Source organism: Dermacentor silvarum, chromosome 3 (assembly GCF_013339745.2).
Source record: "Dermacentor silvarum isolate Dsil-2018 chromosome 3, BIME_Dsil_1.4, whole genome shotgun sequence".
Lineage (NCBI taxonomy): Eukaryota > Metazoa > Arthropoda > Arachnida > Ixodida > Ixodidae > Dermacentor > Dermacentor silvarum.
In genome coordinates this window covers 104,254,459-104,267,972 of record NC_051156.1, presented here as the reverse complement: position 1 = coordinate 104,267,972, position 13,514 = coordinate 104,254,459, and the positions used below count along the sequence as shown (strand labels likewise).

At 43.4% G+C, this 13,514-nt stretch overlaps 1 protein-coding gene across 2 annotated transcripts; it reads right to left on the bottom strand.

The window, feature by feature from the left end:
• Nucleotides 1-741: 741 nt before the first annotated feature.
• LOC119445651 (uncharacterized) lies at nucleotides 742-12,572 on the bottom strand. 2 transcript variants are annotated; one of them, XR_007466253.1, is made up of 4 exons: nucleotides 12,550-12,572; nucleotides 8,728-8,777; nucleotides 8,523-8,615; nucleotides 742-1,566 (listed from the first exon to the last, which is right to left on the bottom strand). XR_007466253.1 is itself a non-coding variant. In XM_037709926.2 (4 exons), the coding sequence occupies exons 1-4, from the start codon at nucleotides 11,367-11,369 to the stop codon at nucleotides 1,459-1,461; spliced, it is 318 nt and encodes a 105-aa protein (XP_037565854.1). In that variant the 5' UTR covers nucleotides 11,370-11,613; the 3' UTR covers nucleotides 742-1,458. The 2 variants fall into 2 exon arrangements, 1 of the variants encoding a protein (XP_037565854.1); XM_037709926.2 differs by lacking the exon at nucleotides 12,550-12,572 and adding an exon at nucleotides 11,303-11,613.
• Between the last annotated feature and the right edge of the window lie 942 nt (nucleotides 12,573-13,514).

Here is a 13,514-nt window from a genome sequence, read left to right as displayed (position 1 = left end):
GTTCACCGAAAAAAAGAATTGAAACAAAAAAAAACACTGTGCAAGACATGTTTTTGAGGCCTATGGTGTTTAGTCGTCAGTGGTATGACGATCTAACACCATCGGCCTTAGAATTGTATATTTCATCGTGTTTCCTAAATCTTTTTTTTTCGTTGAACAGCTTGGCTAAAGTTAGCTGGGACACCCCGTATATAGTCTGTTTGTCTTCGCCTTCTCCTTCTTTCTTTTAATCCCTCATCACCGTGCCCTAGTGTAGGGTAGCAAACTGGCCGTCCGTCTGATTAACTTCCCTCTCTGTCCTTATTTATGTCTCTCTCACTACTTTCAGTCATCACGCGTCGAATTGCACGTATAGCAAAGCGCTGGCTCCTTTGCTTGCTTGATTAAACTGTCCAATACGTTAGGAATCTTCCTTTAGTGCCTAGATAGAATTTCCAATAGAACACGCCGTATTTTTTTTTCATTCTTTTAAAAATGTAGCTGCCGATCTGTAGCTCATTATTATATACTCTGATCGGGTTATTTCGGGACCTCACAGGATAGGCAACTTCTCTTCGGATTTTAGTGAACCGCTTGCTTTCTTTGTTCATCTAATCCAAATTGTCACACTTCACACTCCTAAGCTCCACCTGTTGTATCTTCAGTGCTACTTACTTGGCTAACTCCCAACTCGTAATTTCGACCACACGCTTTCCAAGATTCACCAGGCCATTTTCATTGAATACTCGTAGCCGTTAAATATACAAGTGTCAAAGCTCTCATTTATTTGTATTCAAGAAAGTACACAGCGTTATCACTTTGTCGGATGACTTCACATGGACTGTAAAATAAAACTGTTAAGCGATATAGCTCACTTTATAGACCAAATGAAGTGCTAAAGATCTAGCATGAAATATGATACCACTCATTTAGCAGGCTCACTGTAATAAAAGCAAATGCACTCAACTGCTGGCACCATCTTCCTGAAGAAGTAAAAAAAAAAGCCGATAAAAAAACTGCTGTGTAGGCAAAACCAAAGATAAGTGTCTCAGCGCGGCGTCACTTTAAACCAACTTATACAAAAGATACAATATTTAGATGAACACTTGTATATAGCTGTGGCGCCACCTTGCGCGCATGACTGTCAAACTGGATTGTTTTCTTGGTGTTTTCAACATGGCTATAAATATGACTGGTGCTTTTTGTAATAAAATTTAGCTGGCAGTCTGCGCTAGTCCTGATGCGGGTTTTCTGCCCAAGTCCCATCGTCCTGCTTCAAAATACCTACTACAAGCTCCAAGCTGAACTTGGGCTATAGTATTGTTCTTCTTTTCCTTCTTTAGAGTCATTGTGGTGCCGAAATAATGTGTAATCAACTGGACAGGTCGAGGCGTCAGTTTTTTTGACGACGTTGTTCGAATCAGGAGCGAGGAGGTTAGCGCGCGTGCCACAGCTGAGCCGTCGTCCAACGGTCAGCCACTAGACAGAAGACTTCGGGCGTGGAGGCAGGGGTCGAACAGTTGTGACACGTCTCCGAGCGCCCGTTGTGCATCGTCCGCCTTGGCAGGTGCCTTTCCCACGAAAGCTCTGAAAGAACGTGAAGAAAACGAGCATGTAGGTATTTATTAGGAAGCTTTACCGTAGGAGCTCCTATCTAAATACATCCGACCACAGAAATCGTTTCGTGCGGAATCAACTGCACGACATTTGGTGAGGCTTCTTGCATTTAACCGAAGAAAAAAAAAAGTTTGAATATTGTGTTTGTTGGAAGCAGATGTTTTATGTAGGCCGTTACAAAAATCGTTGAAAAATGCACGATTGAAAAAAAGAAAACAAATTCAAGTATCAAGTTTTCAACTATGTAACTCAGTAATAAACAACAATATCACAAGGCTGTAAACTGCACCTATTAAGGCATCTAAGGCTGGCAATATTGGTGTATTGTGTAACGTTTCGAAATATACGATTACTTTGCGAGTTGGACTTGTGCGAAAGCCTCGTAAGCCTTGTAACAATTTCATGCAAGCTGTGCACTCACATATCCCATTTGTCCGCACACATGCAGTTTACAGCAGTCTGATATCTGTTGTTTTAATTTTTTATGCGTGGTTACGGATTTGCAGACATCCCAAATTTTCTTAATTACGATTTTTCTTATTTATTTCTTTTATTTATTTCCAATACTGCTACTCTCATTGGAGAGCGTGGCAGTTGGGCGATACAGCATACATGGGAATTTAGCCGAAAATATTAGGTTTTAAATCAGAATTATGAGTGCTGCAGTTTCTAGAATGCAATTTTCTCTCTCACATGTGACAAATTTCACTGAAATCGGTAACAGCGGTTGTCTCACGAGAGCATTTCCTCACTTAACACGTATTTGAATTGGGAAATTGGAGTTGGCTCCGAGCTCAAGCTTTCGGAAAATGAACGCACTAGCGGAAAATATCGTACTGTAGGCTAGCCTATTAGGGGAGCCTTACGGAACGGAAAATAGTGGGCTTTCACCGTAAGTGAAAGCCTAGGATATGGGGGGAAAGCGAGCAATAGCTAACTATGGGTGGTGACGTAAAACTTGCCGCAGATTTTCGCTGAAACGTCGCAAATAGTGTCAACGTAAGGTCGAGGTGGCATACTTTTTTTTTATCTATCATAGGGATAAAAGTGGGTAAAATAGAACCCATCTCGCGATGACTGTCAACAGTAAAGCGTTAGCACAAAACGTACAACGAGTTTCGTATGAGGCGTGAACTGCAGCGGCGCTCCTGTTTCCTGCTTCCCTATGCTCCGCGCCATCTAGGGTCGCCACCGCGAAGACTACGCGTGGCCTCCGAAATGCATGGCGCGCCGGCGCCTGCGAACGCTGAGAATTCTTCCCTCGCTTGCCGCACACCCAGTGGAGCCTATTCGGTGACCGAAGCATACCCAGTGCATTTGTGGCGCAGGCTGCTAATGCGTCGGGTTGCTGCCCTTGAGGAACCCTTGTGACGTGGGTTCGATTCCGCTCAGCATCGAAGAAATTTAGGGGATCTTTTTCGTCATTGTAGAGCGGCCACATTCCCATCAACACATGACTAGTTACCTGAGTTGGCGTCAAAAACGTTCATTGAAGAGCACCACACACACCTACTGGCACATACCATGTGAGCCAAATTGTCATCAAAGAGGTTCATTGAAGGCCAGCACATACCGAGTGGCACATACCCTGTAATCCAATTGGGCGTCGAAGTGCTTCATTGAGCCTACCCAGTCCCACATTTACAGTGGCTCACGCCGGCGTGAAAGGGGTTCTTTGAAGAGCGGCACAAGTACAACATTGAAAGTACAGCATCGTGAAGCTCTGCGTGTCCCAACTATCATGCACCAAGATTTAAAAATATGAAAATCCCATGTAGCTAGACAGAACCAAGGTGTGTTGTCTGCCGTCGCATGGAGATACTCAGACTATTTTCCCGCCTAATTACATAATTAGTCTTAGTAATTCATTCAACTTCTCGAATATTATAATTACATGAAAACGCCAATGAGGCAATTGTAGAGCAACATGAAAAACTCCCGATACAGCTTTCTGTTACTCAATACGTGCTACATAAAAGTGTCTTTCCGAGCCTGAAAGAAATCCGCGAATACACGCAAAATTGCCGCACGACTGGCCGCTCGAGGAACTTTGCGTGTATTCGCGGGCTTCTTTCAATTATAAATAGCAGCAACCAGCGGTATAACGACGAGGATGACGACGATGATGATTTATTGGCATCCCCTTTGAAACGCGGCGGTGAAAAAGTGCCACCTAGTCTGCTTGAGTCTCAGTTATGCTATACATGCTTTTCATTCTAGCATTCCGACGTCATTGTAGCCGCCATATTGGTGCACCGACACGATTATAAGCTGGGTCCGTAACGTCACGTGAAAGCTTTCAATAAGATGGATTGGACTGAAGTGCTCGTAGTCGCCATGTTGGTGCCCGGACACGGGGATAAGGTGGGTTCGTGACGTCACGTGAAAACTATCAATACATGTCTTTCATCTTTTTTTTTCTCTTCCTCAAAACTTCTCTATCTACCTTTTACCGTTACCTATACCTTTACCAGATCCGGTCGCACTAATCTCTTCCCTGCTTTTTTTCCCAGAATACTCTAAACATCTCCTGCTTATCTCTACTCCTGACCGGTTGATGCTTTCATCAATTTTAAATGGGCGGAACGCTACCTATTGGTCTCACTGCATGGGGTAATACCTTCGCATTCCATTAGGATTTTGCGGAGTGGTCTCCGGATGTTTGCTGCAGCAAACACATGCCTCATTTTATTGCGAATATTTGCTCCGCTATGCTTTTGTGCTTAGGCAACCAGCTCGAGCCTCAGCATCGTACAGATTTTCCCTTCTATATTCTTTCTTATTCTTGTAAATCTCCATGCTATTTTTCAGGTATATGATACAATCGCGAAAAATCCTTGGCTTAAAATTTTAATTTCACTGCCTACTTAGACTTTATATGGTCTCCTTCAATGGTCTTCGCGAATTATACCTTAAACATGCCCACGTTTTTCACTGGCAGTTCTCCCGCGCAAAAGCTTGTACGTACGACAAGCGCTGTGTGATTAGGCTGACCAGCAGATTCACGTGTATGAAAAAACGGGCGAATAAAACTGTATTGTTTTGTATTGTTCATTACAGCCCATATTTCTTCAATAGTCTTAGATCGTTGTCATGTGTTTGCTGTATTAGCATTTAAATTTTAGCAGATCTACGACGCATTTGTATAATGTAAATCTGCGTCTGGGTTTTTTTTTTTTTTTTTTTTTTTGCTGTGTACTTATCCGAAATTATGTTGTTGTTGTCGCTGTCTCATTGTTTTTTTATTTTTCTTTTGTTACTCTTCAAGTGAAATTTAACGTAGTCTTTACGATAACACGATTATGTTGTACACTTCTGTCAACTCTGGGGGGAAGCCACCCGGTGAATTGGCTGCACGTAGATAAAGTAGCTTTTATGCGGCTGCTTCGTCCTGTATTGATGATGGAAAATAAGCTTGACTTGACTTTTCTTGACTTATATATTGCTTCAATCACAAGCCGATCAAGTGACCCTTTTAACCAAGTAGGGAAAAAGCCCTGTAATCACAGAGACTACCGCACTGAATAATGGTTGGCATGAGCGGCCGTTAGCTGTTGTAGACGAGGCGATAGCGATATTTCTGATAAGTGAAACGTATCTGACAAACTAAATGCAGCCGCAGCCGGTTTATTTCAAGTCCTGAGAAACCTTCCTAGTCCTTCGGTTGTATCAACTTTATTTGTTTGTTTGTTTTTGTCGTTCTCTGGCTATACACTTGTTATTTTTTCGTCGCTTCAGTCACTGTTCTATTCCATATTCACACTTTCGTGTTTATATCTTTCGGTTACTTGGCATCTTATCTAGCGGACTTATGTCACTGGACTGCCTTTTAATATAGTGTCAGATCCGCCTATATATCTGCCCCGAATTACAGCTATTGGTATCTTGGTGTTAGACGCACTGCTCTTTTATTTTTTTATTATAATGCTGTGTGTTTTCTTCTGTGTTCTCTTTTTAATGTTGTACCCGCAAATCTTGTGCGCAACGTAAAAAGTAAATGTGACAAAACAAAGACCGGGAAGGTTTCCATTTTTACTACAGCAAACTTCTTTCATTCGAAAAAAAAACTGATTCTTTGATTTGAGAAATGTTTTCTTCTTTTTTTAGGTTTATTCTGAAAGCCACAGTTTTTCTTTAAATCTGTTCCGGAACATCGCATCGGAACAGAACCTGTTCCGATGCAGTCAGGTGAAAAGTTAGTTATCGATGCTTGCGAGTCTAATGAGATTTGTTCGTCTCTGCTATCTTCAGTTAACGTTTCGTGTGCAGCTTCACCAGCCACGTAAGCAAAGAAAGATAGCCCTCGTATGCGCGAGCCAATTGGTCTTCATTTCCGAAACAGATGCAGCTTCTGTCTAAGCAAGTCACGACACTCCGAGCATGGCTATAAATACTCGTTGAAGGAATACTTGGATGTGTCGTCTAATGCCGGGTGTATCGTCATATCTCATATGTCATATGCAGCGTGTTTTTGTCTGTGCTTGTATGATGTGTTACAACCTCATCCCTGCGTTTGACTCTTTCGCACTTTATGAAAGCTGTAGTTATGAGGGGAGTAAAAGTTACTGCCATAAGAGAGTAAACTATGTAAAAAAAAACATTTCTTTAGGTGGATAAAATCATGAACAGAAAACCTTGGTGAAACGACAGAAAAAGTTAAAAATGAACAAGAAAACATAACAGAAAATGTGCGATAATAAAATTGCCATAATTTTTCTTATATTTTCCCCAAAAAGTATTTCGATCTGCGTATATTGCGCTATCCTCCTCCCTCAGTAATGCCGATGGAACGCTCTGGATAATAAAATAGCAACAATTAATGGTTTGTGAGCCCGATGGTTCACACGTGACGCTACGCAGTGTGCTGGTACAGTTAATCACCAGGCAGATTTAAGCTATAAATAAAAAAGAAGAACAGGCGTAAACTATGAGAAAAATTAACTTTCTCACAAAAAAAAAGGATAACAGCTTTTCTCACAATTTCACATCTGTACTTCTCTTTCCCTCGCTATGCCAGAAGAGTTTATTTTCAATGTTTCCGGAACTAAGTTTGTTTTCTTATCCTTTTTTTCAGACCGAATTTTTTTGAAATTTGTCATGCGTACCGGAGGTGAGTACGTCATGCGTGATAAAGTGAGCGAGTGTCAGAGAAAGCCAAGTATTCTGAACGAGAAGTATATCAAGGCTGCGACTGCTTCTTTCTTTCGCTTGTTGTTTACCTATTTCTTGTCAAAGCGCTTGGCAGTCTTAGTTGATCCTTATTCCATTGTTTGTGAATGTTCATGAACATAGTAGAGGGCGGCAGTAAACTAGGTCAAGGACAAGCATCGGATGCCCTCGGCTAACGCAACACAGAGGTAACCTGAAATTGCCGATGCCTAAATATGAAGACGACGATGATGTGATCGTGATGAAGGCAGCAGAATCACAGCAGCATCTCACTATCATTGATAATAAACCACTGCATGGTACAGGCCTTCTCAACATCTACTAAGGAATTTGTTCCATGCCTTCAACGTCGCAGTTTTTATCAGAGCGATGTAAAAGTAAATTTCCGTACATACAGGAAACAGCCCTTTTTGAAAATCACTCCGTTGATATTTTGCATAGCAAGAAAAAAAGAGAACATGAGAGATCAAAGATGCCAAGGAAGTATTGAATGTTCAATAAGGCGTGCCATCATCCCAATCATCATTGTCGTCGTCGTCCCTCTAAAGCTGCAAAGTCAATGGTGTGTCCTTCATACTATCAATCAAAAATGGTAAGAGTGCATTGTAATCCTAGTTAAAGTGTCACCACAGGAAAAGGCATCATGAAGGCTGTTGAAACGTAGTCCTTGCAGAAGTGAGCGGAGCTGTGTGAAAAGTTGGACTGTAAGCGAAATAAAAGAATTCCAGGCTAACCGTTAGTTAAGCGGCAGTCGATAACATTCTGCAGATTAATCTCACTGGCGACCTTAGCGCAAGGCGCGAATGTGTAACAACTGCACACCAGCGCACGCTTCTCCGTCACGTGTTCAGCTGCGCTTGAAGCGAGGGTCTGACCTCTGACGGGACCGGCCCGCTCACTTCAGCACCCGGGTTCAAGCAAACTGCCAATATACGAAACATACTGAAGTTTATGCATGATGCGGAGCTTCACTGATTTATACAATATTGTTTCCTCTTTGTCCTAAAACCACGCTTTCTAATTTAAACGAATTGCGCCGCCTATATTCTGCGTATATTCTTTAAATACAGCCGAATGCATTTAAAATGGTAATGTGCTTTCTCTGATCTGTTCAACTTTCCACAAGATAGGACGCCGGCAGCGACAAAAGATAATGAACTCTGTTGCAGTTTTCTCTCTTTTGTTTCTATTTCCTCCACAAAAGCCTGCAGCCTTGTACCCGCCTAAGTCGCTGTCGCTAAAGTGCCCGAATCGTCTTTTCATGATGCTCCTTTTGAAGCCGCCGAGTTTCACTTGGATAATGTAGTGACGCATCTGCTACGAGACATTTTCGAGGCGTTGATTGAGTAATAATCATAGCTCAAGCGGCACAGTATCGCTTTCTACACCCTCCCCCTCTCCCCCCCCCCCCCCCCAAAGAAAAGAAAGAAACACATGGGAAAATATCGCGCGTGATGCATTCCGACGGTACAACGTTTCCAGGACTTTTGTTAAGTGCGTTTCAGTTATGCGGTGAGCGAATTCTCCATTTCTTCGTGCACAGCAGGAATGGACGAATGGAGCAATCGAACTGCGGTCTGTAAACGATTTGAGCATAGCTGCTTGAAAGCGCAGATAATCTCAACTTTGTTTGTAATGGAGGATGTACCAGCACTGTTCACTGCCAGGCTTCCACTAGTCACGGTTCCCTTCAGCTTAGTACACTGCTAAAACTTACCTTAGCAGTGTACAAAAACTTCGTAAGAACGAAACTTTACCCAGCAAGGTGTCCCGTCCGTCTCGCGCTCCATCTTCGGGGGAAACGATCGGCAGAAGTAAGAGCAGTACGGCGTGCGACCGAAGAAGTTGGTCTGAAGAAAAAAGCAGGAGGGTGAGATTAGAGGCATACTTATTGCACCTCCATGCAATGCAGCTAGCAGGAATCGCCCACCAGAAAGGAAAGTTGGCGTGTTGACTACTCACAAATTTGCTGGCTATGATCTTCCCGCACTTCTGCTTCTTAAAGAGACACTCTGAAAAGAAATCAAATTTTTCCTTGCTTAGAGCAAATCTTGACCGCAAAACCAGGTTATACCCTCGAAATATCGGTTAATTTCTGTTGCACAATGCTTGTGTCTGTCTACGTCCGAATCTCTAGCACGGACGCCAATTCTTATTATTATCTGCTATGATGGTGGTCGAAAATAATACTGAGTACAAGCTTCTGCACATTGTTTTTGAAAGACAATATAATTCCCAGACATACAAAAAATCAGGTGGGCATGTGGTGTGGCAAAGCCAAAGCTACACAAGACACCAGAGTATTCTGTTAGAAATATTGGGTTCAATTAACGTCGCAGCAATTGAGCTAGTCTCACGGCCCAGTACTACGTAAGTAGACGTCCCATGACCGCTGACCTGCTTTTCGATTCAGCGGTTCCAACATGTGCCCTAAAATAATTTGTGAAATAGTTATTCAGTTTATTGTAGTCCATTGCGGTCTGTCAGCGTGAATACTGTGTTCCCGAAAAAAATGGCTACGTAATGCTATTGCATTGTTCCAAAGTACATGTATTACTTTAGTCTTCGTTTAAACACCTGGAATATATATAACGCTACAAGTCTTAGCCACATCAATTCATGCTACACTCGTGAACAACTGGGACAAAAAAATCAGTACTAACACTGTGGCAAACTTCGGGGTACGACAACAAGCACATTCTCAGTAGATTCTGCCTACCATATGGTGTGAGTCTTTACGGATGATTTAATGGTTTGTTCGCATCACCAGTGTTCTGATTTGTCCTTTCAAATATTGTCGTTACTTACAGCACAAATATAATTGAGTCAAGTACACTTTCATCAGCCAAAATGCTGAGAAGCGAGAATTGAGTCAAGTAACCAGCTGAGTATGTACACTCCTTGTCAAAAGTATTCGGGCTACGTTGACTGCGATCGCCAGACTGACTACAGGCTGTTTAAGAAAGTTTCTGTGGTATCCCATAAGATCCAAAGCCCTGAGAAATGAAAAGAACTATCATACTCACAAAACCAGACCTGTAGAGTGTCAGGAGAGAGAGAGATAATTTGAAGGAAGGCAGAGAGGTCGGCCTGAGCTAGCATGCTCTAGCCTGCTACTCTGCACAGGGGGAGGGGGGAACGGGGACATAAAGGCTGGATGAGGGGTGATGATGACATAGAAGAAGGATGTACAACGGTAAAGGCAAGTTCAGCATCCTCATGGCTATCAACAAACTCCAAAAAGGTCCTTCAAACGTGACACGTGCCCTGTGTCAGGAATGTCACAGGAACCACATACACAACAGATATATATATATATATATATATATATATATATATATGATGAAAGAGCGGAGTGATCTGTATACTTTTGACGAAGAATGTACGCACAAAAAAATTGAGCGAGTGAACGTAGCGATTTGTGATTACAGGCAAGTAAGAGAAAATAACCTCACACTGTCCCAGGTACGGAATAATGAAAATGTAACATTGTCATTGCTCTACGGAAATATAAAAGCCGCAAGTTGTAGATATGAATGCTACCATAATGTGTCGAACACGCCAACACTACCTTTCTAATTCTGGAGAAGACCTGCATTACCGCAGCACTATTACAAAACAGCACCACAGCTTGCCAGCTTGTGACGTATTAAACAGAGTTTGCCGTAAAACCATGATATTGGTGCTGCTTCGTGTATTAGTTCATGATGCCCCCACGTGCCCATCTCTACTCGCAGTTTAGTAAGGAACACATCTCAATCCAAACATAAATAGGTGCTAGGACACCGTGGTTACGTACTGGTTTCAATTTTCCGTTGGTGTCTGATGTGGGCGGCTCTTAGAAGGAAAGAAAACTGTCCTTTAAGGCTTATTCACATTACGCCGACACGAGAACGATTTTGGTTTGGCGACTGTCGGCAACAGCAGTTTACAGGACGGAAAACGCTGTCGCCAACAGTCGGCATACCAAAATTGGTGCCGTATCGGCCTAGTGGGAATCAGCCTTTAGTAAGCGAAAGTTACCCCCTTAAGCCGTTATACCAATGACCTGCAGACACCTACAATGCGCGCACGCGTCTGCATTTTATTCAAGTGCTTTGAGGAGTGATTCATGCCGATTGGCTCAAAGGTATTCGGAAAGAACGCGTCGTCTAAACGCGAATGATCTGCTAAGCTTCCAACATTTCTTCATACTTCTTTCTACTCCAATTCTCTCGCTTCCGGCTTCTCGCTTCCATCTTAGGTTGATATCGTCCCCTGTCCTACCCTTTCAACCATTTCATTCTGTCAGAGCTTATGTAATTGCGTATACAAAACGAGATACTCGTTTCCTTACGTCATGCCGATTTTAAGCGTCTCAGCATTCAACGGTGATGAAATAACGAGTGCAACATACGAAACGTCAGATGCGGCCACAGTGCATGCTCAAGGAGCGTATCGAAAACTTTGAATCTATGCTACCGCGGTGGTTCCCAGCAGTTGCAAACTAGGGGCCAACTTTCACGGCACAAGCACGGTCTAGCCTCTCGTGACTCACCCGATCTCTGCAGCAGCGCGCAGAAGACGGCCGCGCAGAGCAACAGCGCCACAACCAACCCCTTCATGATCGGCGCACTTGCAAGGTCCTCGCCGTCGCCCGCACTTCGGCAGTAGGTCTCAGAGTGCGAGGTATACGAAGAGCAGACGGCACAACAGCGTCGATAACGCTCGTCGAGGGTCCTCGCGGAAGTGACGTTCACTTCGACGAGTGTCGCGAGCGCCGGTAGAAAGTCAACAATTAGGAACAAACGATGGAGAGGGAGAAGCCGGCAGCTGTCCTGCTCCACGCCGCTATACACGATGATATTACTCGAAGAATCGGCAGACGATTATGTACGAACGCTTTGTGTGTTACGCGATGCGTGACGCTTGCGAGACGTCGCAATACCGATCCCCTATGGAGAGCGCCGATGCCGGCGACGTTCGAAATTAAATGCCAGGACGCCGCTCTCACCCTTTGCAATCTCCGAATGAACGGAATCTAGGTTATCCAAACGCACACGAGAGAGAATAGAAGTTTTTAATTGCGTTGGTGCGAAGTGGTAGCTTTTCTTTCTTGTGTTTTGTTTGTTTGATTGATTTTCTGTTTGTTTATTTGTCTTCAAAGCAAGGAACTGCGAAAGGTGGTTGTGTGGGCGTCAGAAGTTGGCCGACATCTTGTGGTATCCTCATATCTTCTTCCTGCACGCAAAGCGTATTCCTGAAACAGGAGCCGCTGTTGTATACGGCTGCGCGTTTGGCACTACACAGGAAGTTCAAGCCAGAAAATACGACTCTTCATTAGGCCAAATATGCAAGTATAATATGCTCAAGGAAGTAAATGACATCATTAAAGCTTACCAATGGTAAAGCCTGGTTCCCTACTTTTTATTTTTTTTCCCTTCTTTTTTTCCCGAAAAACTTCCTCTTTCCAACGCAGTCCAGATCGCCAAAACTACTACTTGCTGCGTTTTATTTAATGATACCACCAAGGCGTCAGTCGATTCAGAATATGCAACCCCAACATATAAGCTAGCCAGCCATGTTTTGTGTATTTGGATCATCTTTAAGTGCACTTCCTGGTTTTCAGCAGTTCCCAAAGAAACTACTCCCTTAAACCTTGCAATGTGGCACCGAGGATCACATTAATGTATCATATTCACTGCCGCAGGTAACCAGATTCCATGGCCTAGGAGAGGCCCCTGCCCTACCGGTTGTGTTGGAGTGTTGGAGAAGTGCGAGACACCAACGGACGCAGCTGCTCACCGTGATGGTTTGTCCAATATGGCGCCTAGGATGGCGTCGGTGCCAAGCCATCTATATAAATTAAATGCACCTATTTGCGTACCGAGAACGTTTGAAGTGTAAGCGAATTAGCAGTGGCATTTTCTATTGGATGAACTCGAGTAGTTAGAATACCTTTAAACGTGATCTTCCTATACATAATCTCGCGCCAGCCTCCATTGCCAACTCCATTTCCAGCCTGCATTGCGGCGGGAGCTCGTGCAAGCGCATTTATGTTCGCCCACTGGCAAGCGCCATTAGATTGGAAAATCTTTTTTTTTAATCTTAAATACAAATAGACACGAGATCATGTGTTCGATGTCCATGCACAGCTGCCGCATGACTATACGCGCTAGCGCACTGCGAAAGCTTTACCGTATAAAAATTTCGGTGCACGTTGAAGAAGATGAAATGGCGAATTTTATACATATTCGCATCAATTACAGCGCAATAAACGTGTACACAGGCACAATAGGACCAAGCAAAAAGTGCTGGACGCTTTTGAATTCAGACCAGCTCGCACAGTTATTGACTTCGCTGAAGTTGATAGAGCTTGTTTTGAAGTCTATATAGGAGTCCTTTAGTACGCGAGACCTGACCTGCCAGTTATAATGGCGAGGGGTTACTCAGGTTCGCGGTATCCTGAAGTTCACGTTAATACTGTCCACACAAAAAGTTGGATTTTTCAGCTCACCAAGACGTGTACCAGTACGTCCTTTGTATACTTTCGTACAGTTGCTGAATGCCAACGCCTCCTTTCCAGGAAATATTTTAGCGTAATTTCGATTTAATCTTTGTCCCTGGCATCCTGTGGATCCCCATTTTCTAAGTTGCGGAGAAAAATATTGCCCTTTACAGTTACTATTCTCAAAAAAGCCCTCTCCCGCGCTGTGACTGAGTTTCAGGACCAATATTTCGAAACGGGTGTGATATAGTCGAAGGATACC